We start from the raw sequence: 25,527 nt of genomic DNA, 5'->3' as shown, positions 1-25,527 counted from the left end.
AGCGGTGTTCATTCATCCATTGTCAGTGTGTCTGCATGGTCTTCCCAATGTACCATGCCTCAGGACGTCCTTTCCTGCAGTGTATCAGGTAGACAATGTTGGCCAAGTTGTAACAGCGTGTGCCGTGTACCTGGTGGATGGTGTTCTCATGTGAGATGATGGCATCCATATCGCTGATCCGGCATGTCTTGCAGAGATTGCTGTGGCAGGGTTGTGTGGTGTCATGGACACTGTTCTCCTGAAGGCTGGATAGTTTGCTGCGGACAATGGTCTGTTTGAGGTTGTGCAGTTGTTTGAAGGCAAGAAGTGGGGATGTGGGAATGGCCTTGGTGAGTGAGAATAGGCGGCCTTTACGACACACGACAGCACAGAGTCGCTGAGCAGAGACTGATAGCCAAGTTCCGCACACATGAGGCCTCAACCAGGATCTTGAGTCCATGTCACACTGTCTGTAACCCCCACGACCTGCCTGGGCTTGCAGAATCTCACTAACAACTGTCCTGGCTGGAGACAATACACATCTCTTTAACCTGTGCTTAACCCTCTCTCCACTCACATTGTCTGTACCTTTAAGACTTGATTCCTGTAAAGACTCACATTCCAACCATTATTTTGTAAATTGAGTTTGTGTCTTTATAAGCTGCTTGTGAACTGAAATCCCACTCATCTGATGAAGGGGCAGCGCTCTGAAAGCTAGTGGTTTGTGCTACCAAATAAACCTCTTGGACTTTAACCTGGTGTTATGAGTCCCTCTATACCCAGGATCATCCTCGTAAACCTCCTCTGTATTGCCTCCAATGACCAGGCTTCTTACAGTCAGATTTCTTACTGTGTTTACCCCAGTCCAATGCCAGCATCTCCACATCTTGCCTCCAATGATACATCTCTCCTTAAATACACAGTATCCTAAAGGTGGCCTCACTAATACCTTGTACAGTTGCGGCAACACTCTACTTTTATACTCCAGCTGCCTTGAAATAAAAGCGAGCATTCCATTTGTCATCCCATTTACCTTTTGCACCGGCATGCTGGCTTTCTGGGTTTTATGAACAAGGACATTCAAGTCCTTCTGTGCTTCAGCTTTCTGCAGCCTCTCTCCATTTAAATAATCTGCCTTCTCATTCTTTCTTCCAAAGTGAACAAGCTTGCATTTCCTCATGTTGACTTCTATTTGGTAATTTTCTGTCCACTCATTTAACCTGCCCTAATAATGGGGCTCAAATATCGTTTGATAATCACTAGCGCCTTGGGACATTTTGCTGCATAAAGGTGCAATGTAAATTCACGTTGTTGTTGAATTAGTGCTTCACATGTCAATTAAGTTCAGAAGCCATTGTGATCTCCTTGCACTGCCACAAGTTAGTAACAATCTCGGCAGAGTTAGGATCATAAGGAGTGGGCTAGGGTGTAGCTTTGAAATGACTCATTACTCACTTTTCAAACTTGATTGAAGTTTAAAAGAAATAGGATCATAGAAACCCTACAGTGCAGAAGAAGGCCATTTGGCCCATCGAGTCTACACTGACCAGAATGCCACTCAGGCCCTATCCCCATAACCCCATGCATTTACCCAAGCTAGTCCCACTGACCCTGAGGGGCAATTTAGCATGGCCAATCTACCTAACCTGCACAGTGGTTAACACTGCTGCTCACTGCACCAGGGACCTGGGTTTGATTCCCAGCTTGTGGAGTTTGCACATTCTACTCGTGTCTGTGTGGGTTTCCTCCAAGTACTTCAGTTTCCTCCCACAGTCTGAAAGATGTGCTGGTTTGATGCATTGACTTGAACAGGCGCCGGACTGTGGTGACCAGGGGAATTTGGCATTAACTTAATTTGCAGTGTTAACATAGACGCTACTTGTGACTAATAAATAACCTTTACTTTTCCTTTAAATCTTTGGACCGTGGGAGGAAACCAGAGCACCCGGAGAAAACCCACACAGACAGGGGGAAAATGTGCAAACTCCACACAGACAGTGACTCAAGCCCAGAATCAACCCAGGGCAAAAGCACATTACTGCAGATGCTGGAATCTGAAACCAAAAGAGAAAATTCTGGAAAACCTCAGCAGATCTGGCAGCATCTGTAAGGAGAGAAAAGAGCTGATGTTTCGAGTTCAGACGACCCATTGCCAAAGCTGGGTCCTTGGTGGTGTGAAGCAGCAGTGCTAGCCACTGTGCCACCCAAATAGACTAAACAACTGCTATCCCTATCTATTATGTTCCCTGCAAGTTGAGAAACATGTCTGCATTTAGCCTTCTACATGTAATCTTTAAATTGATTTTTGTTTTCTTCTGAACGACTCTATCCTTGTGGCCCTGAAATACTGGCAGGTTGTGTGTGTGACCTGACCTTTCCTGGACTTGCAGAGTCAGGCAGATAGTTTTGTTAATTCCTCACCTAGGTAACCTGCACTCATTGTGGCTTATTTTTAATTTGCTGATCCTTTAAATGCTCCGTAAGGTTAGTATTTCATTGTATAAAATTACGCCCTGGTAGATTGCCGCAAATCCTCTGATATAAATGTTTATGTTCTGAAGCCACTCCCTGTCTTAAGCTGCACTGGATTTTCTGCAGAGTTATATTAATAATTTTAGAGTGATCTTGGCATTTTGGTATCAAACTAATTATTTAAAGATTTTGTATTTTTCTTCAAATTTATTTCGTAATTGGCATGAATAAAAGTATCAAACATTCCGTTTTCCCACGCGGCAGCAATCATAGGTAAAGGCTGAGTTATTATAACAATACGGCAAGCTTGGAGTATTGTGTGTAGGTTTTGTCTCCTTACTGAGGAAGAATATTCCGGTCATAGCGGGAGTGCAATGAAGATCCACCAGACCAATTCCCGGGTGAATGGGAGCGTCATATGAGGAGAGATTGGGGAGACTGGCTCTGTATGGTTGAATGGTTTCAACCGAGAGATGGACATTGCTCTATTAAAAAAAAAGGGGAATGAGGGATATGGGGAATAGATGGGGAGGTGGATTTGAGACCAAGAAGTGATCGAGCATGATCTGATTGAATGGCAGATCAGGCTCAAAGAACTGAATTCTGTCCCTAATTCCTATGTTCCTATGTATTCTGTAGAGTTTAGAAGAATAAGCAGTGACTTCACTGAAATCCACAAAATTCTTAGAGGGCTCAACAGGGTAACTGCAGGGAGAACATCTCCACCGACTGGGGAGTTGTGTCTCGAACCAGGGGATACAGTCTCCGAACAAGAGGTAGGCCGTTCACACTGAGATGTGGAGGAAACTCTTCAATCAAAGGGTAGTGAATCTTTGGCATTCTCTATCCCAGAAAGTGGAAGATTAGTCATCATGTTTGTTGAAAGGAAAGATCGATTGAGTTCTAGATCCCAATCATATCAAACGATACGAGGATAATGCAGGAAAATGACGTTGAGGTAGATGATCAGCCATGATCGAGTTAAATGGCAGAGCAGATTCAAAGGGCTAAATGACCTACTCCTGCTCCTACATTCTTTTCTGTTGTTTTCGATTACATTTTTCATTTTTTCCTTCTTCCATTCCTCCCTCGTCTTGCTACCCTATCTCTTGATCACTTTCTTCCTTCCCTCCTTTTCTTCCTTTCTCCCCTCATCTTTTGAGCAGCCTCTTCTTAGATTATTTATCCTGCCCTTTCTTTCCTCCCTTCTTCCTTTCCTCTCTTTCTTTTAATTCCTCCATTTTCTGCCTTTCCCACTTCCTCTATTCCTGTCTTCCTTCCCCCTCCCTCTTTCTCATGTTTCCCTTTTTATCATTTCCTTATTTCTTACTTTCTTCTATTCTTTCTGTCTTTCCTCCCTCCCTCTTTCTCTTTGTCTGCTCTCCCCCCACCATTCTCTGCTCCTTTTCTGTTGTGCTAATATTTTCTAGTCTTGTTGATAAGCTACAGAAACTAAGTGTCTTTCTAACATTGTTTCTGTTTAATGTTGTGATTTTGGTTGAAGCTGGCTCGATCTTTATTTTAGGAAGTAGATACCTTCTATGATACAGCAGCTTTGACAGAGTCATCCAGACTTGAAATGGCTTTGTTCTCACTCCACAGATGCCGTCAAACCTGCTGAGATTTTCCAGCATTTTCTGTTTGTGTTTCAGATTCCAGTGTCCACGTTGTTTTGCTTTTGTTTTATATTTTATAACATTACGTTTCCAATAGACCCCAAACCTCTACTGTACTGATTTCCATAAAATTGACTTAGTTACAGTTGGTGATTTTCATTCCTTTGTACTTTGTAATTATTGCAGTGCTCTGCTATAAGCATCTTAGAGTGTCCGAGGGACAGTGATGAAAGGGTGGCAACAGTGTTTATCACTGCTGCCTCACAGCACCAGGACCCGGGTTCGATTCCAGCCTTAGGTGACTGTCTGTGTGAAGTTTGCAGGTTCCCCCCATGTCTGTGTGGGTTTCCTTCGGGTGCTCCAGTTTCCTCCCTCAGTCCAAAGATGTGCAGGTTAGGTGGATTGACCATGATAAATTACCCCCTAATGTCCCAAGATGCAAGATAAATATGTGGGATAGGGCAGGGGGAAGGCCTGGATAAGATACCCTGTCAGAGAGTTGGTGCAAACTTGATGGGCCAAATGGCTTCCTTCTGCACTGTAAAGGTTTGAAAACCAGAGAATGATTTCCCTAATGTTTTGTGATGATTTAAAACAAAATAAATGTTTATTGAACAATTAAACAACAATAAAATCAGCTAGAACACTTTCTGAAATCAATGGCTGTATACAGTATCCCTAGCTTTACCGAGTTCCAAACTCCTTTATTTCCCTATCTTTGAAGCTAACCTTCCCCAAACAACATATTTTAAAATCCATAAGCAGAATCCAGTAACAGTTACCATACAATGCAGTTATATCTTTTGGGGATGTTACTGATGTAGGAAAAAGCAACTAGTTGTTTGAGGCAGGCTTTCATCACAGACTCAGCTCACTGGGAGTTAGAACAAGTGGGCTGAGGTTTCAAAACAGCAACTTTTGCATAGGTTGAAATACTTCTGATGTATAGTTTTCCCCTTTCGATTTTTCGTTGTCTAAACTGACCTCTTCATTTTGTGTATCTAGCTTTTGGAATTCAAAGTTCATAGCTTTACTCTTCCTTTGAACCTCTGATTCCTTATTCAAACCCTTAATAGAAACTAGAAGTGGGAGTAGGCCATTTGGCCCTTCAAACCTGTTCCGTCATTCATCTTGATTATGGCTGATCATCGAATTCAATATCCTGAGCTCCCCACCACCTCCTCCCATATGCGGAGAAGTGTGAGGTAATTCATTTCGGTAGGAGTAACAGATGTGTTCAGTATAGGACTAATGGGAGGACTTTGAATAGTGTGGAGGAGCAGAGGGATCTAGGTGTATGTGTACATAGATCCCTGAAAGTTGGGAATCAAGTAGATAAGGTAGTTAAGAAGGCATACGGTGTCTTGGCGTTTATTGGTAGGGGGATTGAATTTAGGAGTCGCAGCGTCATGTTGCAACTGTACACAACTCTGGTGCGGCCGCACTTGGAGTACTGTGTGCAGTTCTGGTTCCCACATTACAGGAAGGACGTGGAGGCTTTGGAGAGGGTGCAGAGGAGGTTTACCAGGATGTTGCCTGGTATGGAGGGGAGGTCATATGAGGAGAGACTGAGGGATTTGGGGTTGTTTTCGCTGGAAAGAAGGAGGCTAAGAGGGGATCTTATTGAAACATATAAGATGATTAGAGGTTTGGATAGGGTGGATAGTGATAGCCTTTTTCCTCGGATGGAGAATGCTAGCACGAGGGGGCATGGCTTTAAATTAAGGGGTGGTAGTTATAGGACGGATGTCAGGGGTAGGTTCTTTACCCAGAGGGTGGTGAGGGATTGGAATGCCCTGCCTGCTGCGGTTGTAAATGCGCCTAGTTTGGGGGCATTGAAGAGAGCTGTGGATAGGTTTATGGACGAAAAGGGATTGGTTTAGATTAGTGGGTCAGTGTTTTTTTTTAAAAAAAAACTGGTCGACGCAACATCGTGGGCCGAAGGGCCTGTTCTGCGCTGTAATGTTCTATGTTCTATGTTCTATATCCTTTGACCCCTTTAGCCCCAAGAGCTATACCTAATTTCTTCTTGAAATCAGACGTTTGGCCTCAACGACTCCCTGTGGTAGCGAATTCCACACGTTTACCACCTTCTGGGTGAAGAAATTTCTCCTCGCCTCAGTTCTAAAAGGTTTACCCCTTATCCTCAAACTATGATCCCTCGTTCTGGTCTCCCCCACCATTGGGAACATTCTTTCTGAATCTACTCTGTCTAACCCTGTTAGAATTTTATAAGTTTCTATGAGATCCTCTCTCATTCTTCTAAACTCCAGTGAGTATAATCCTAACTGAGTTAGTCTCTTCTCATTTGACAGACCTGCCATCCCAGGAATCAGCCTGGTAAATCTTCGCTGTGCTCCCTCTATAGCAAGGACATCCTTCCTCAGACAAAGACCCCAAAACTGCACACACTACTCCAGATGTGGCCTCACCAACGCCCTGTAGAATTGCAGCAAAACATCCCGATCCCTATACTCAAATCCTCTCGCAATGAAGGCCAACATACCGTTGCCTTTTTAACTGCCAAATCTTCAAATTTGGAGATAATGCATTCAGTTCCCTCTTCCAAATTATTAATATACATTGTGAACGGTTGGGATCCCAGCACAGATCCCTGCGGTAGCCCCACTAGCCATTGACTGCCAATCAGAAAAAGACCAATGCTCTATTCCCCGTTGTTATCAGCTTATCTTTGGTATGCATCTGTTTGTAGTGTTGCTGGGCTCATCAACATATCAAAGGCACTAGTTCCATTACCCCAACCAAACTGTCCCTTCCTTTAAGCTGCTTCCATTTTAAAAATACATCATTGGCAAAACACATTCCATTTTATTGGATTTCCTTGATATTTTCATGTCACTACGATTTTCCCTGACACCAATCCTAATCCTTTATTTCAATTTTAAATTCAAAGTAAAGGTTCTCTTAATTTCATGGTTTGCTGTCTGTGAGGATGCTTCAGTGTGATTGGTGCTTAGCCTACTTGATGGTATCACTGCTGCGTGAAGCCTTGAGATCCTCTAGCTCTTTGAGGCAGTTGCTACTTCACCACTGTGCAAAATCCAGCCCAAATTTATATATTCCTAATGTCCTGGTTGGTACAAGAAAGTACTTCTCAGCAGATTTTGTAGATGTATTAATCTGTATTCTGTAAAGCTCTTCTTGTAAGTTCTAGAGGCAAACTCGCTGGGGTCTTTTAAAAGACTTCTGGATGAGTATATGGGATCTTATGGCATTGCGAGTTACAGATAGTTCTATGGCTTGGTAGGTATAGATGTGATCAGCGCAACTTGTGGGCCGAAGGGCCTGTTTGTGCTGTAGTGTTCCATGTTCCATAATGCCAGTTTGCAGCTGAACTGTGCAGATTAGGATTTTTAAATTCTCGATCAACGATGAAATAGTCGTCAGATCCAGAGCAATAAATGAGGCTACAGCATTGGCCTCATGGTCTGAGCCAGAGAGGGTGGGCCCCACTTCCTGATCACCATCCAGTAACCATTGGTAAAAAGGGCATGGCTGCCAACATGAGATGAGAATGGGTAATAAAAGTAAAGTCCTGCGGAAGCTAGAAACCTGTAATAAAACCAGAAAAGGCTGGAAATACTCAGCAGGTCTGGCAGCCGCTGCGGACGAAGTAAAATAGAATCATAGAATCCCGACAGTGCAAGAGGCCATTTGGCCCATCGAGCTTGCACCGACAACAATCCCACCCAGGCCCTATTTCTGCAACCCCACATATTTGCCCCACTAATCCCTCTAATCTATGCATCCCAGGACACTAAGGCGCAATTTACCATGGCCAATCAACCGCCACATATTTCAGCTGTGGGAGGAAACTGGAGCACCACACAGATACGGGGAGAATGTGCAAACTCCACACGATAGTGACCCAAGCCGGGAATTGAACCCGGGTCCCTGGCTCTGCGAGGCAGCAGTGCTAACTACACTGCCACCGTACCACTGTAATGATACGACATTTCGACAGAACAGAATTACAGTTCTGTAGAAAAGTCACATTTGACTGGCAATGTTACCTCTGTTTCTCTCTCCACAGCTGGTGCCAGACCAGCTGAGTAACTCCAGCCTTTTCTGGATTTAGTCAGGATGACACTGGGATGTTTAGATGGCCCTGTTGGTGCTTCACTGGTGTGGCTCTTATGTAAAGAATGGCCAATCTGAGAAGGTAGCAGAGGAGTTCCGAAATCTGCGGTTCCATATCGTTCTGGAGAGGAGGAGAGAAAATGAGATCTAGATAGATTTGTCCACATCTTACTTGTGATGATGTGGAGTTGTCAGCATTGGATTGGGGTAGGCACAGTAAATAGTCTCATAGCACCAGGTTAAAGTCCAACAGGTTTACTTGGTAGCACAAGCTTTCGCAGCAGCACCAAATATACCTGTTGGACTTTAACATGATGTTGTGAGACTACTTACTGTTCTTACTTGTGATGATATTCTTCTCTAATTTTTGTTTTCTCAGCTTCCCAACCTGCAATACTTTTTTTTGTACTATTGCTTTTTAAAAAATTTCTTCATCCAATTTTCAGTAAGCTCAGAGACTTCTTCCTTTGTCTGCCTCTTGCCGTCATGTATTTACGAATCCAGATCTCCTGCACTGTCATATCCTGTATTATAATGGGACAGACAGGCGAGATGTGGCATTTGATTTCAAAGCCTGGAGTAATAACATGCAAGTTCTAAAAAGGGTCATCTTTTTATCAGAAGCCAAGGATCCAGCGTTTGTACAATATTAATCATAGTCGAGCAAGTAAATGGCTTTTGTGTTTCTGTGCACTGAGGATAAGCATGCATAATTTATATGCCCCAGTGGCCTGAGGTTTCTGCGATAATATTTCTTCAGGAATTTAACTTCACTTGGTTTCTGTCTCTTTTTTTCAAATCCTCTGTCACACAAATTTTTCTCTTGATTTTTCTCTTCGTAGGTCAACCGGAAGGTCAAGTCCATGCAGATGTTCCGTAAGCCGGTGAACACGGCCATCCAAGGTGACCGTGTAGGGATCTGTGTTACTCAGTTCGACCCCAAGCAGCTTGAGCGGGGCCTGGTCTGCACCCCAGAATCCCTGTGCACTTTGTATGCCGCCATTGTCTCCGTCAAGAAGATACCTTATTTCAAAGGTTCAATCCACACCAAAGCCAAGTTCCACATCACTGTTGGCCATGAAACGGTCATGGGAAAGGTGACATTCTTCAGTCCCGCCCTTGAGGATTTTGAGAGCGAGCCTCTGTTGGATTCCTTTGTCTTTGACAAAGAATACCTCTATCAGGAGGAGTACCTGTTGCAAGCCAAGGACAATAGTGCTGACAAAGAGAAGGCCAGTGCCCAAGCTGAGGGAGGCCAGGTACCCAGGCAACAGTGGGCCCTGTTAGAGTTTGAGAAACCTGTGACGTGCCCCAAGCTGTGCCTTGTGATCGGTTCCAAGCTGGATACGGACATCCATGCCAATACCTGTAGGCTTGCCTTTCATGGAGTCTTGCTGGAAGGTTTTGAGGAGAAAAACTATACCGAGGTCTCTCTGGCCAAGCTGAAGGTCTTCAAGCTGAAACACAAAGAGGGACAAGTGGAAAGGGTAAGGTGATCTAATACACCAATATTTGACACCTGTCATCTCTGTTTGATGTTTTCAGAAGCAGAATGGCTAAAATGAAATAATGCACCAAGACATTTACGAATCCACTTTTATGTTTCACCAATCATTAAATTGCAATTTAAGAATAATTTATCTCCAGATTTTGAATTTTTAGTTCATATTTTGAAGCTGTGCCCATCAGAGTTCCCACTAAAGTTCAGACAGAATTCCCAGCAGAGAAATGGCCACTTGGCCCAATTCATCTCAACCATTCTTTGTATGCTCCTCCTCCTACCCAACATCATCTTACCCTATCTGCATATCCTTTCTACTCATTTCTTCTTTTCCAGCCTTGGGTCACAGCCTTGGTGGAGTTTGCACATTCTCCCAGTGTCTGCATGGGTTTCCTTCAGGCACTCTGGTTTCCTCACACACTCCAAAGATGTGCGAGTTAGGTGTGAGATTGGCCATGCTAAATTGCCCCTTAGTGTCAGTGGGGCTAGCTAGGGTAAATGCATGGGGTTATGGGGATGGGCCGGGGTGGGATTGTGGTTGGTGCAGACTCAATGGGCCAAATGGCCTCCTTCTGTACTGTAGGGATTCTATGATTCTTTTTCCCAATTTAAGAAGTCAAGAATGAGTAACGACAATTTGATCTATTGAAATCTCATCCCTTGACTCTAATTCTCCTGCTGAAAATTTTGCTCTCACACTAACTCCTATTTCAGCTGTATTTATGAGAAAGAGAGATAGGTTCTTGATTGCTAAAGAGTTCAAAGGTTACAGGGAAAAAGTGGGTGAATAGGCTGAGAAATGTACCAGTCATGATTGAATGGTGGAGCAGACTCGATGGGCGGAATGGCCTAATTCTGCTCCTATATCTTATGATCTAATCAGCAATATTTTGAGCAATTATAACTTCTGTTCTTAGCAGAGTATTTGATTAATGACTTTATTCATTTTAAATTTACTTGTGATCACACATTGTTACAGCGATGCTTACTGACTGACATTATCTTTAAGTCCACGACTGGATTTTGGACAAGCAGTCTGGCCATTTACAGATGGTGTAGGGGATCGAGAGTGGTGGTGGTGAAACAGAGCCAGGGTATGGTCAGCGCACAGATGAAAACAGGTAGTGTTTCCAGATGAAGCCACCAAGTGGGCATCAGTCGATGAGAAAACGAAGGGAACAAGAATAGATCCCTGGGGGACCACAAGTAACAATACAGGAGAGGGAGATTCTCTCACTATGATTGAATAGATAAGAATGCGTTCATGAATGCAGCCTCATCCAGTTGGATGATATTGGAATGGAGGATTGTGTGGTCAACTTTGTAGACTGTAGGCAGATCAAGAAGGATGAGATGGTAAAATTATCTTTGTCACAGCCACGCCATAGAATCGTAAAATCCCTGCAGTGCAGAAGGAGGCCACTTGGCCCATCAGTTCTGCACTAACCACAATCCCGCCCAAGCCCTATCCCTATAACTCCACTTATTTACCTTGCTAATCCCCTTGTCACTAAGGGGCAATTTACCATGGTCAGCCAACCTAATCCACACACCTTTGGACTGTGGGTGGAAACCAGAGTACCTGGAGGAAACCCATGCAGGCACTGGGAGAACGTGCAAACTCCACACACACAATTACCCAAGCTGGGAATCGAACCCGAGTCCCGGCGCTGTGAGGCAGCAGTATTGCCCTATGTCATGTTAGGATCACGTGTCATGATTTTGTTAGAACCTGTTTCAGTGCTTTGGCTGGGCTGGAAACTTGATTGGAATGATTTAAACATGGAGTTCCAGAAAAGATGGACACAGAGTTGAGAGGTGACAACACATTCAAGGGCTTTGGAGAGGGAAAGGGGGTTGGAGATGGGGTAATAGTTGGCATGGATGGAGGCTTCAGTGGCTGGTTATTTTGAGGAGTGTGATGATAACAGATTTGAAGAAGAAAGGGACAGTGCGTAAGGAGAAAAAAAATTAGCGTTATCAGATAAAATGGGAGTCAGGAAGAGAAGCTGGAAGACCGGCAGTTTATCTGGACTGGGGTCAAGGGAGAAGGTAATGACGCTCCAGGATAGGATAAAGTCGGAGAAAGCATGAGAAGGAGAAATTTTTAAAAAAGGGCTGAGGCAGGAGGGATCTTTAGAGCAATGCTTTGCAAACGTTTTCCTCTTGTCATCTCATTTTGAAGGTTGAAAATTGCAATGACTCCAGAGTGAGAATGAGGGGAGGAAATGTAGCAGCCATGGATTCATCAGATCAAAAGAAATGAACTAAACCTTCACCCCATTTCCATTTCTTTTTCATTTCATTTTTTAAATCTTATTAATCCATTTTTGTTACTTTATATTCTTATTGTTTTATTTTAATTTCTTCCCTTGTTTCATTTTTCCACTTCTAAATCTCACTTTCTATCCTGTTGCCCCCTTTCCCTACCCCACTGGAGCCATCTGCCACTTGCCTCATGTTGCCTTTTGGCACTCTGCAACTTTGTTCTGCTGTTTACATATTCTGATCTCTTAATGGACGCTATTAGCACCATTCTCAGCCTTTATACCCACCATTTAGATTCCTTTTGTCTTTGTGTCTCTGACATCTTGGTCAATTACGTAACACCCCCCACCCCCCCCGACCCCCTACTCTTGTATAAATTTTGTCCTTTTTTTTGTCTTCAGCTCTGATGGAAGACCATCCAGATTTGAAACATTGGCTCTATTCTCTCTCCACAGATGCTGAGATTTTCCAAAGGCTTCTGTTTTTGTTTCAGATTCCAGCATCTGCTGTATTTTGCTTTTATCTCAGAGGGAGATGTCTGCAGTTATACTTAGTCTGAGAGGGAGATATCTGCAGTTACTCACAGTCTGAGAGGGAGATATCTATAGTTATACTCAGTCTGAGAGGGAGATACCTGTAGTTATACTCAGTCTGAGAGGGAGATACCTGTAGTTATACTCAGTCTGAGAGGGAGATACCTGTAGTTATACTCAGTCTGAGAGGGAGATACCTGTAGTTATACTCAGTCTACAAAGCAGGCTAGATGGGGTCTTCGGGAAAGGTGTGATTTGGGTTAAACTCGGATCTAAATGACAGAATATTTGTTGTCGTGCCACATGCATTAATTTAGTTATAAATGGTTCTTTCTGGGCACCCTCCGCAGAGAGTAGGTGATTTATTTGCAGTTAAATCGCAGCACATTCTTTACTTATCATAATTGGAGCACATGGAACAGGGCTCTAGTGATTGAACTGTGAAGATTCAATTTAGTGAATTTGATATTGCTGCACTGCCCTAGCATTGGTGCATGTGGTACTTTCATTGATGTCACAAAGCCAGTCTGCTCTTAACTTCCACCAGTGGCAAATGCTTATTTTACACGTGAGAAGCTATTTCTGCTGCCTTCAACGTCCATTCTACCCATTCATACATTCTACTCAATGCTGTGGATAAGATTTCAGGAACGAGCAGATAAATGGTACCCAATCTGTGGAGTGTAAAATAGGCTGCATTGTTCACCATGTTACAGTAGCTATTTCAGATTCAGAAGTGCAGGATGTAATACTCCCTTTGTCTTATTCAACAAAGAGCTGAAAATACAGTGAATCTCAAAAGTTCCATTCTGTGTAATGCTTGCACATCCTGACTGTCTTGCACTTTTTTAAAAAAAATTCTGCTATCGCATTTCAGCACTCAGCAAGACACAACCAGCTTTGTCTTCCTTGATAAAGGATGCGGAACACTCCTGCTTTATTGCTAGCACCAAAAAGCCTTTGCAGTCTAATTTCTTTTTTTAAAATCTGACAACATTATCCATGTTGTGCTACAACTCTTGTCTTTGTGCAGCCATTGGGTGTGGGAGGGGGGTGAGGTAGGAGGAAGGTTATTCCAGTCCACCACCCTAGATCACGACATACAATTCAACCCTCAAAATCCTTCCAAAAACAGGGGTGGAATTATACACCGGGTATAAAATGTGAACTGCTGATGTTGGTGTAGGTGGTTGCCATTTTGAAATGTGAGATGTAACATAACCCTGGCAATTCAAATTAAATCACTGTGGCACGTTTATTGAATGAATTAATTTTACAAGGATATCTTTAACTACAGTTGAAATGCATTAAAAACTATCAAACTCATTGTCTTCCCATCCAAAGGTTTTGCCTCTGCCTGATAATGAATTGCTGGAAGCTGATAATTTTAACATCAAGGTCATTTGGCAGTCTCTGAGGAATCTTTGTCTTCTGTCTCACCGCTAGACATTTACCTTCCAGCTGCACCGACTAGTTATTGCTCTGAAATCTTTGCTGGACACAAAGTTTGATTTGGCCACCTAAGTGCATTTAAAAACATTTCTTGTGATGATTTGAGCATTCTGACGATTTTTGAGAACCCATTCCAATAACATACATGCCTCATACTTTCATTAAGAAGTCTCACAACACCAGGTTACTGTCCAACAGGTCTATTTGGTGTCACGAGTTTTTGGAGTGCTGCCCCTTCATCAGGTGAGTGGAATCGTAGATATGCGCAATCTTCTTGGCTATCCTCTCCACTTTGATGAAGGAGCAGCACTCTGAAAGCTCGTGATACCAAATGAACCTGTTGGCTTTAACCTGGTGTTGTAAGGCTTCCTACTGGGCCCACCCCAGTCCAACACCGGCTTGTCCACATCATAATTTCATGACCAGTGGCCAGTCTCTGTTCTCTGGATGTATTTGGATATCTTCTTCAGAGCAGATTCCTTCTTCCGTTCTCATGTCAGTTTTCCATTGACATCGACTTCCCTCGTTGCAGCACATTTATTTAACGAGTTAGCAAACGTTGCAACTTTTAGCTTAAAATCAACTGTGTTCTCCATTCACTTCTCATTCTTTTTGCTGGAGGGCCCATTTCTGTTTGTTATTTGCTGTGCACAATCTGCTCTGTGGGCATTTTGAAACTCCTGAGCATTTGATTTCATTTGATTTATTATTGTCACATGTATTAACATACAGTGAAAGGTATTGTTTCTTGCCCACTATATAGACAAACATATCGCTCATAGAGAAGGAAACCAGAGAGTGCAGACTGTAGTGTTACAGTCATACCAAAGGTGTAGAGAAAGATCAACTTAGTGTGTGGTAGGTCCATTCAAAAGTCTGACAGTAGCAGGGAAGAAGCTGTTCTTGAGCTGGTTTATACGTGACTTCAGTCCTTTGTGTCTTTTTCCTGACGAAAGAAGATGGAAGAGAGCAGCACAGTCCAGATCACCTGTTTAATTCCAACTGCCAACTAATAAAGTGATTAGAACATGCAAAAATTGCGGCTGACTCCTCATGCGAGTATAACATTTCTGAGCAGAAAAGGGGGTCACCTTATAGGCTGAGTATAGACTTAACCTTGAATTTTGGTGCCACAAGATGGGATCATCTTATGTACAAGGTTGACTTCTGCTTCATGATCTATGATAACTTCTCTGTGGTGTAGCCTGTGTGACCATGTGGCTGTGATGACCCTTTAGAGCCTATCCTTCCTTTAAGATGATGCAGAAATGCTTTGGTTGGAGGGATAAAAGTCAAAAGGGAAGCAGATCTTCATGATGCATTGGGAAAACTGCTGGGAGTTTAGAATAGATCTGTGGGTGCGTTGAGAAGATGGTATCTTCAGTGGAAAAATAGTATCTGGGCATTGGTGGAAAACAAAGAGCAACTTGAAGGACCTTCAGAGACAAAGAGGCCTATCTTTATCTCTCCAACATCCTCCAGCCTGACACTCCCAACACATTCTGCAATCCTCTTATTTTTGGCTTCTGTGCATCATGACTTCATTTGCTGCACTTTTGGCAGTCTTGTCTTCAACTGTGCAGGACCTAATTTCCAGACTTACCTCCATAAACCTTTCCACCTCTTTCCTTTAAAACCTTTTTTTAATCATTCGTGGGCCATGGGCGTCGCTGGCTGGCCAGCATTTATTGCCCACCCCTAGTCGCCTGGAGGCAGTTGAGAGTCAACCACATTGCTGTGGCTCTGGAGTTGCAAGTAGACCAGACCAGGTAAGGACAGCAGATTTCCTTCCCTGAAGGACATGAGTGAACCAGATGGGTTTTTACAACTATCAACAATGGTTTCATCAGTAGATTTTTAATTCCAGAATTTTTTTTATTGAACTCAAATTCTACTATCTGCTGTGGCTGTATTCAAATCCGGGTCCCCAGAACATTAGCTAAGTTTATTGATTAATAATCCAGTGATATTACTACTAGGCCATCCCCTTCCCACCTATATCTTTGACCAATCTTTTGGTCACCTAGCCTACACCATCCCGTCTGATTGTGCTCCTGTGGAAAACCTGGGATGTTTTACCACATAAAAAAAGTGCTCTATTAATGTCAGTTGTTGTCATGTCAGTAAAACATGGAAGAATATGTCAATGTCATTCTGACTACATTATAAATTTAAAAAAAAATTGTGGACAAAGGCTTTATACTGATGAAGCCATGACTGGCTAGGACTCACACTAAAGTAACTTCTAGCCTTCGGAGAATCATAACAATCTTGTTATCTCTAAAGAGGTGCTAATGCCCCTGGTGACTGCAGAAATCAAATTCCAAGGAAAAGCAAAATGGCCCTTTTATGTTTCTGAGGCAAAGCCCTGGCTAATGGAGATGATCTGTCTGCAGAGATAAAGTCTTTCAAACCTCTGGTAAACCTATTAATGGATGAAACATTAATCACCTGAAGACTCCGGGCCAGGAATATACATCCATCGTTCAAACCAAGGGAAAGAAATGAGAGTTATATCACGTGACCCTCACCCCTGACAAACCACAAGCTGCTAAAATCTGTAATATTGCCTTGTGAAGCTGAAAGGAGACAGTCTGCTATCCTTCATCAGCAAAACATTAGCAGAACAATAGCTCTGGACTGGTCTAAATTGCCATTTCCTCATTTACTCTGTTCCCATGGAATGTTTGAACTTCTGTATCAGTGCCTTCTACCAGCCTATTTCATATCTACACACTTCTCCCATTGTGGAAGTCAGAGCTATTGGAAAAGTGGATACCCCCACATCAGCTTCAGCCAGCTAACCTCTCTGAAGGAATACATAATTGGACTTTTGATTGATACTCTGGCCTCGCGTGGAACAAAACTTTTTAATTTGTCTATGGTCTTTGTCCTATCCCTCTTCCTTTCCCTTATCTCCCTTTTATTGTATGAATGCAGAAAATGAGGACATTGTGAACTCTCTTCCTGTGTTTTGAGTATGTGTAAAATAAACTCACTTCCTGATTTTACCCCATCTCAAGTTTACTATGGGGTCGGTTATGGAGTGATCCAACCCTCTATTACTGAAGAGTTGGGGCAAAAATATGGCATCATGAGGAGAAAATCAAAAACATCTTTCTATTTACAGATACGTGATGAGGGGAGAAATCAGGGCTGTTTAGATTAATTCGCCTTCTATCCATAACAGTGGTGTTATCAGGACAACAAAGCTGGGGATTTAAAGAGGAAATCTCTTAAGTTCTCTGACATGATGAGAAGTTTGCATTATGACTCCTATTTCATTCAGTATTGCTAGAGACCATATTGTGAACCTCAATGTGTCAGGCTTTGAATAGAGGAGAAAGGGAATTGGAGCAGAATGGAGCAGGCCATTCAGCCCGTCGAGCCTACTCTGTACGCAATTAGATCATATTTGCTTACTTAGCTCAATGCCATTTTCCCCCACTATCCCCATATCATTTGATATGTAATATTTAGTAATCGATCGATCTTTGTCTTAAACATACTGAATGACTGGGCCTCCACAGCCCTCTAGGGTAGATAGTTTAAGTTTAAAGTTTACTTATTAGTGTCACAAATTGGTTTATATTAGCGCTGCAATGAAGTTACTGTGAAAATCCCCTAGTCGTCACACCCCGGAGCCTGTTTGGGTACACTGACGGAGAATTCAGCATGGCCAATGCACCTAACCAGCATGTCTTTCGGACTGTGGGAAGAAACTGGAGCACTCGGAGGAAACCCACGCAGACATGGGGATAATGTGCAGACTCTGCACTGACAGTGACCCAATCAATATAAATGCATGGTCATAGAATCATACACACCTTCTGACCCATTGCGACTGTGATGGCACTTACAAATAGTTGTCCAATTGATCCCACTCAATTGGTCCCAATTGGTTGTATCACAGCTTGGTATGGTTCCTGCTATGTCCAAGACCGCAAGAAACTACAAAGGATTGTGAACGAAGCCCAGTCCATCATTCAAACCAGCCTCCCATCCTTTGACACTGTCTACACTTCCTGCTGCTTTGGAAAAGTAGCCAGCGTAATCAAGGACCCCACACACCCTGGATGTACTCTCTTACATGTTCTTCTGTTGGGAAAAGATACAAAAGTCTGAGGACTTGTACCAAACAACTCAAGAACAGCTTCTTCTCTGCTGTCATCAGACTTTTGAATGGACCTACCTCAAATTAAGTTGATCTTTCTCTGCATCCCAGCTAAGACTGTAACAGTACATTCTGCACCCTCTCCTTTCGTTCCCTATGTACCATATGTTTTGTCTGTATAGCACACAAGAAACAATACTTTTCACTGCATACTAATACATGTCTGGCTCCTGCCCTGCCCAAGACCACAAGGTACTGCAAAAGGTCATGAATGTAGCCCAATCCATCATGCAAATCAGCCTCCCTTCCATTGACTCTGTCTACACTTCCTGCTGTCTCGGCAAAGCAGCCAGCATAATTAAGGACCCCATGCACCCCAGACGTTTTCTCTTCCACGTTCTTCCTTCGGGCAAAAGGTACAAAAGTCTGAGGTCACATACCAACCGACTCAAGAACAGCTTCTTCCCTGCTGCTGTCAGACTTTTGAATGGATCTACCTTGCATTAAGTTGACCTTTCTCTACACCCTAGCTATGACTGTAACACTACATTCTGCACTCTCTCATTTCTTTCTCTATGAACGGTATGTTTTGTCTGTATAGCGTGCAAGAAACCTAGTTTTCACTGCATGTTAATACATGTGACAATAATAAATCAGATCAAAATGTGACAATAAATCAAATCAAACTTACCCCACTCCTTCTGCATAACTCTTCAAAATGTTATTTATCTCTGTGAATCATTCACAGAAGCAACAAGATCTCCCAAATCTCCAGACACACAAGTCAAACAAGATAAACTAGAGTGTGTGTGGGGAAGTCTTGCAGTTTGGAACTTAAATCTGTTTGTCCTTCTTATGCGTGCGCCTTCCTTGGCCATCGAGGAGTAGATTTAAAATGCGGAGTTTTTGACCCAGGGACTGAGACACTACTCACTGCACCATAAGATCTCTCTTAAACGAAAGCCAGAAATATAAATGTAATTATACTGAGTATCCTGGCCTTTGGGGCTGATTGCCAGGGTTCAAAGTCCAGGTATGTTTTATCGGCAGTAATTTGTATGCCCTTGCGTTAAGGCATTTAAACTTTGAAATTATGCTGTGCAATATTGGGTTGGAACTTCTGATAAATTAATGGACGAAATAATTTCATATGAATATGTTATGTAATCAAATAATAATTGCAGTCTAATTTCAGAGCCATTATTTGACTTGGCATTAAAGTATTTCACTTTATGTACAATGTTTTCCATTCTTAATGTATGAGCGTATAAATATGAATTATTAGCAGAGGTAGGCCATTTGGCCCCTCGAGCCATTGAATGCTCTGTCATTCTATAAGATCATGGCTAATCCGCTTGTAACATCAACTCCAGATTCTTGCCCACTCCGATAACCTTTCAGCCCTTTGATCATTCAAAGATTTTGCTTCCACTGATGTTTGAGGAAGAACGTTCCAGAGACCCTCAGCTCTCAGAAGCAATACAAACGCAAACCAGGCTGAATGTAGATGGTCCAGAGGGGGAATAAGAAAACAAACAAGAGCAGCAAAGTGAGAGTATGGAAAGAGATTGGCAGCTTACATAAAAGGGAATTCCAAAGTCGTCTACAGGCATATAAATAGCAAGAAGATGGTACAGGGGGGAGCAAAACCAATTTGATGACTGATGTGGGGATTTACACGTGAATGCAGGGTAATAGGTGAGATATTAAATTATGAAGGGAATCTGCCTTTGCAAAGGAAGAAGATGCTATTCAGGCCAGGGTGAAAGAGGAGGTGACTAGTAGACTAGAATGATAGAAAATTGATAAGGATGAGATATTGTACAGGCTGTCTATACTTAAGTAAAATGTGGAGTTGCTGGCATTGAACTGGGGTGGACGCAGTAGAAGCCTCACAACACCAAGTTAAAGTTCAACAGGTTTATTTGGAATCACGGGCTTTCGGAGCACTGCTCCTTCCTCAGGTGAGGTGGAACTTTAAATCTGTGCCTTCTTGACTTGCCTGTGGAAGGAGCAGTGCTTTGAAAGCTCGTGATTGCCAAATAAACCTGTTAGACTTTAACCTGGTGTTGTGAGACTTCATACTTAATGAAAACATCAGGACCAAATGAGATGGATCAAAGGAAACAGAGCAAAGTGAGAGTGGAAGTGGCTGAGACATTGTTCATAATTTTCTAGTCTTCCTTGGACTCAGGGTGGTGCCAGAAGACTGGAGAATTGCAAATGTTACACCCCTGTTCAAAAAAGGGTGAGAGGATAAGCTCAGTCATAATAGGCCAGTCAGTTTAATTTTGGCGACGGGAACATGTAGTAACAATAATTAGGGACAAAATTAATGGACAAATATAGGTTAATTAAGGAAAGCCAGCATGGATTTGTTAAGAGAAAATTGTGTTTTACTTGCTGGAGTTCATTGAAGTAACAGAGAGGTCAGGGTCAATGTCAGTAATGCTGTTGATGTAGTGTATATGGATTTCAGAAGATATTTGATACAGTGCCACACAACAGACTCATGAGCAAAGTTGTAGCTCATGCAAAAAGGGACAGTAGCAGCATGGATAAAGAAACAGAGAGTAGTGGCTAATGAGTGTTTTTCAGACTGAAGAAAGGCTTGTAGTTGAGTACCCTGGGGTAAATGTTGGAACCTTTGCTCCTCATGATATATCTCAATCACCTAGAGCTTTTTATACAGGGCACAATTTCAAATTTGCAGATGATATGAAGTTGGAAGCATTCTGAACTGTGAGAACCACTGTGCAGAACTTCAAAAAGACACAGGCAAATTGGTGGAATGGGTAGAAAGGTGGCAGATGAGGTTCAATATAGAGTTCACTTTGATACATAGAACATGGAAAGACGATATCAAGGAAAGGATGCAATTCTGAAGGGGTGCAGGAGCAGAGGGACCTGGGTGTAAATGTACATAAATCATTGAAGGTGGCAGGACAGATTGAATGAGCTGTTAATAAAGCATAGAATATTTTAGGTTTTATTAATAGAGCCATAGAGTACAAGAACAAGGAGGTTATGTTGAACTTGTCTAAGACACAAGTTCAGCCTCAGCTGAAGCATTGAGTGCAGTTTGAAGATGTGAAGGAAGTGGAGATCGTGCAGGAAAGATTCACGAGAATGGCTCCATGGGTGAGGAGTTTCAATTACAAGATAGAGCAGAGTAGCTGGGACACTTGTGCTTGGAGAAGGCCAGGAGGAGATTTGATGGAGCTATTTAACATCATGAGAAGTCTGGGCAGAATAGACAGAGAGAAACTATCTACCCAGTGAACACATGAAGTGTCCCAGTCAAGATGGGAAAGAAAATATATTTATTTATATCTGTCAGCCAGATTACTTTATTACTTATTTCTGTTTTTCAAAATGGGCAATTGCTGGGTGAACAGGATAGCTGTAGCTGGTCATATCCTGCTTCTGGAAGTTTCTGAGCAGTTTGAAAGCAAACAAAAGGCTAATACTTCAAGCACTCTAAAGTGGAGCACTCGTTGCATGGTATAGTCATTCCAGTCAAGCCAACACAATGGCTTAGCAGATGATCAATCTGTCCCAGCTAGCTATGAACAAAGGTAGCTGTTTGCAACTCCTAGTCTCCAATCTGGTGTTAATGGCATAAGTTACTTCTTCCAATTCACAATTACTTTCAACTGAGACCTTGTTTAACATCATGACCAAGACCTGAGCTGTCAGACATTCATTAATTAACAAGCTGTTGAAAGTTATGGGCAGTTACTGTTTGACCTTTGAAGAGAACCGGACCCCTATGCTGTCTATCATCATGCTGTCAAGCAAATGGTAGCAGAAAGAACTCTGGCTCTCATCAAAACTGCAAAACCGTTAGAACATTGGAACTTGTGCCTTCAAGCCTAACTCAACTCTGTGCCTTCATCCATTGCAGAAGTCTTGTTTCTGGAAAGATAGATCATCTTGCAACAGTCCTGTCCCTCTGAAGGGGATTGCATTCTACCTTTGCTTCTGGGTTCTGAACACATATAAAGTGGTGCATGTGGTGCGCACGTGTGTGTACAAATAAACCAATCTCTATTTTATCTTATCTCATGTGCATTGCAGGTTGCTGTGTGAGGATTGGAACAACCCAGATTTAAGGGTTGGAGAAAATGTACCTCCACTTATAAAGGGGGAAATCAAAAATCAAAAACTCCTTTCTGTTTACGGACAGGTAGGAGAGGGTAATCAGGCCTGTTAATATTAATTCCCCTTCTGGCCATAACAGAAATAATTGGCAAAAGAAGCAAAGGGTGGCATAAGGAGAAACTTTTTCATGCAGCAAGTAGTTAGGATCTGGAATGATTCCACAAAATACGGACGGAGCAGATTCAGTTGAAGCCTTCGAAAAGGAATTGGATTATTACCTGAAAAGGAAGGATGTGCAGGATTACACAGAAGGCAGGGGAGTGATACTCGGTCAGTTGCTCTTCAGTGCAGATATAATTGGCCTAATCGAGGCCTCTTGCAGTGTAAAAATCTCATGAATCTCCTCCTTGGCAATGTCAATATGAGGTATATTCCATTACATAGAATAACAGATCCAGCAATTCTATGCCAGTCTTGGTGTTCCAAGGGAACCTCGTCCTACTCTGTGATTGCGAACTCTTCCACAAATATTCAATCCCTCCACCACTGATGAACAGTGGCAGCTATGTATACCATCCACAAGATGTACTGCAGGAACTTATCAAGGTTCCTTAGGCAGGTCCTTCTAATCCATGACCACTACAATCTAGAAGGACAAAGGCAGCAGATACCTAGAAACACCACCACCTGGAGGAATCACTCACCATCTTGACTTGGAACATATCACCATTTCTTCACTGTCGCTGTGTCAAAATCCTGGAATTCCATCCCTAACAGCACTATGGGTATACCTACACCACATGGACTGCAGCAGTTCAAGAAGGCAGCTCACCACCATCACCTGATGGCAACTAGGGATGGGCAGTAAAAGCTGGCCTATCCAGTGATGCCCGGAACCCATGATTGAATAAAACAAATCTCACCCTGTCGTTATATCTTTTTATTCATTTCTCCCCCATGTGTACCTAGCTTCCCTTTAAATGCATCTGTGCTATTTGCCGCAGCCACTTTATGCACTAACACGTTGCACATTCTGACCACTCTCTGCTAAAGAGTTTCTCTTGAAGTCTTTGTTGGATATATTATGGATATTGGACGGCATGATGACACAGTGGTTAGCAGTGCTATCTCACAGCAGCAGTGACCCAGATTCGATTCCCAGCTTGGGTCACTGTCTGTGTGGAGTTTTCACCCTCTCCCCGTGTCTGCATGGGCTTCCTCCAGGTGCTCTGGTTTCCTGAAAGGTGTGCTGGTTAGGTGCATTGGCCAAACTGAATTCTCCCTCAGTGTACCCGAACGGGCGCCAGAGTGTGGCGACTTGGAGATTTTCATAGTAACTTCACTGCAGTGTTAATGTAAGCCTACCTGTGACACTAATAAATAAACTTTTAAAAACTGTATATATCAGTGTTGCTCTGCTATTTATGACTCCTTGTTTTGGATTTTCCCAAAATTCTGGCACTCACTTTCTCAGAATGTCAGAGTGGTACCCTGATGTGGATACCAGTATCTCACCACCTGCTTCAAGCCCCGTCAGAAATGGTGACCAACCAAAAGGCGAGAGAGATCAGTTTGGATGACCTTTCCCCTTCTCCAACATGGCTTCCTTGATCCAGAATTGTGAAGCTTTTAAATGTTCAACTCCTACATGTGAAGCAACATTTAATCCTAAAATGAAAAATCGGTGTCAGAATCATTAGGCAGTAAAAGCTTTATTGGGAAAGTCAAGAAGACTGACACACGCCATTATTCCTTATCAGAGGCTCATCTTACGAAAGCCTCTACTTATTTAAATGGCAATTCCCCCTCTGGCTACTATTGTTCAAAGTGTTGTTTTTACGATGAAATTAATTGCAACAGGGTTTTAGGTATAATTAACTTTGAGTATATACAACGTGTCTGTTAAAGGAAAGTAGGATCCAAATACAACATAACCGCACGTGTTTAAAAGTTTGTGTCATATGGAACCCATATATATGTTCTGTTCTTAAAAAAACAAAGTCATTATGTTAAAAGGCCAGGAAGCAAGGACACGATTGATGCTATGGAGTTGGCGAATCCTTTTTTTGGGTCTGTTACATTCTGAACATTCAGAACACCCCAAGCAGCTGGTAAGCTGAAACCACTTTTATATTTGAGAATTGTGGCAACACGTACGTACTGAGAATAACACAACTCGCTCACAATTTGTTTTTTTCCTCTTGAAGATCTGTTCCTTGTTTCTTTATTTCTTCCCTTGAAATATTCGGGATCAGGTTCTGCAGCTGTCATTTGATAAAAAACACATGTGCAACTTGAAAAAAACTACAAAGGGAACTTTGTGCATAAAGGGTTAAGGAAAAAAAATGTCAAAACTAATCTTAACCACATATTGTCTTTCTTAATTGTACTGTAGCCAACGTTTATGTTGTCTGGGGACGTTTTCACTGCTAACCCTGGTCGGATAAAATTAGCCTTTCAAGAATATACTGACCCAGATTTAACCCTGCGCTGGAATTCCACATGACACCCACAATACTGAGCCAGCACTGTGTAACGTTTGCTGACAGAATGCTGTTAGAAGTTGTGGAATTAGACCCAAAGAAGGTTTGTGGCTTTTGCGTAGCTCCCTTTGCTCTAACTTGGAAACATTAATTCATCGCAAATAAAGGCTTTTCTATTAAAATAAACTTCTTTAAATCAGAAATGAATATTTACCCTTCAGCCCAACATCGCTCAAAATAGATTATCTAGTCATTATCTGAGTGTTGTTTGTGGGAGCTTGCTGTGCACAAATTGGTTACTGCGTTTGCTTCATGACAACAGTGACTACATTTTAAAAGTGCATCTTTGGCTGTAAAGAGCTTTGGGATATTATGAAGTCAGGAGCAACACAATACGAAGGCAAGCCTTTCCTTCTTTATGAACCTTTATGTTCCTTTTTCTCCCTTTCAAACAGGCATAATTTTTTTGATTGAGAAAGAAGTTTAAACATTTTAGTTTAGTTTTACTGCCCGATCTCTGACCAGCCTCGTCTCTCTAGCATTCCAATTCTCTGTTCAAAGCTAATTCCTCTGCTTTTTTGATTTGATTTGATTTATTATTGTCGCATGTATTAGAATGTATTACAATGAAAAGTATTGTTTCTTGATGCAATACAGACAAATAATACTGTACATAGAGAAGAAAAGGAGAGAGGGCAGGATGTAATGTTACAGATGTAGCGAGGATGTAGGGAAAGATCAACTTAATACGAGGTAGGTCCATTCAAAAGTGATGGCAGCAGGGGAGGAGCTGTCCTTGAGTCAGCTGGTACATGACCTCAGAGTTTTGTATCTTTTTCCTGACGGAAGAAGGTGGAAGAGAGAATATCCGTGTGCGTGTGGGCCCTTGATTATGTTGGCTGCT

General features: G+C 42.4%; 1 protein-coding gene across 1 annotated transcript in view; it reads left to right on the top strand.

The window, feature by feature from the left end:
* eefsec (eukaryotic elongation factor, selenocysteine-tRNA-specific) overlaps nucleotides 1-25,527 on the top strand; it is a 358,203-nt gene that overhangs the window by 180,177 nt on the left and 152,499 nt on the right. Inside the window, exon 5 of the mRNA XM_080186223.1 lies at nucleotides 9,011-9,655. Coding sequence (XP_080042349.1) covers nucleotides 9,011-9,655 — 645 coding nt within the window. The remainder of the gene's footprint in view (nucleotides 1-9,010; nucleotides 9,656-25,527) is intronic.

The sequence above is a fragment of the Carcharhinus amblyrhynchos genome, chromosome 3, assembly GCF_965287045.1.
Source record: "Carcharhinus amblyrhynchos chromosome 3, sCarAmb.v2.hapA, whole genome shotgun sequence".
Taxonomy (NCBI): domain Eukaryota; kingdom Metazoa; phylum Chordata; class Chondrichthyes; order Carcharhiniformes; family Carcharhinidae; genus Carcharhinus; species Carcharhinus amblyrhynchos.
Note: the sequence above shows the minus strand (reverse complement) of the source record. Positions and strands in the feature narration are given on the sequence as shown.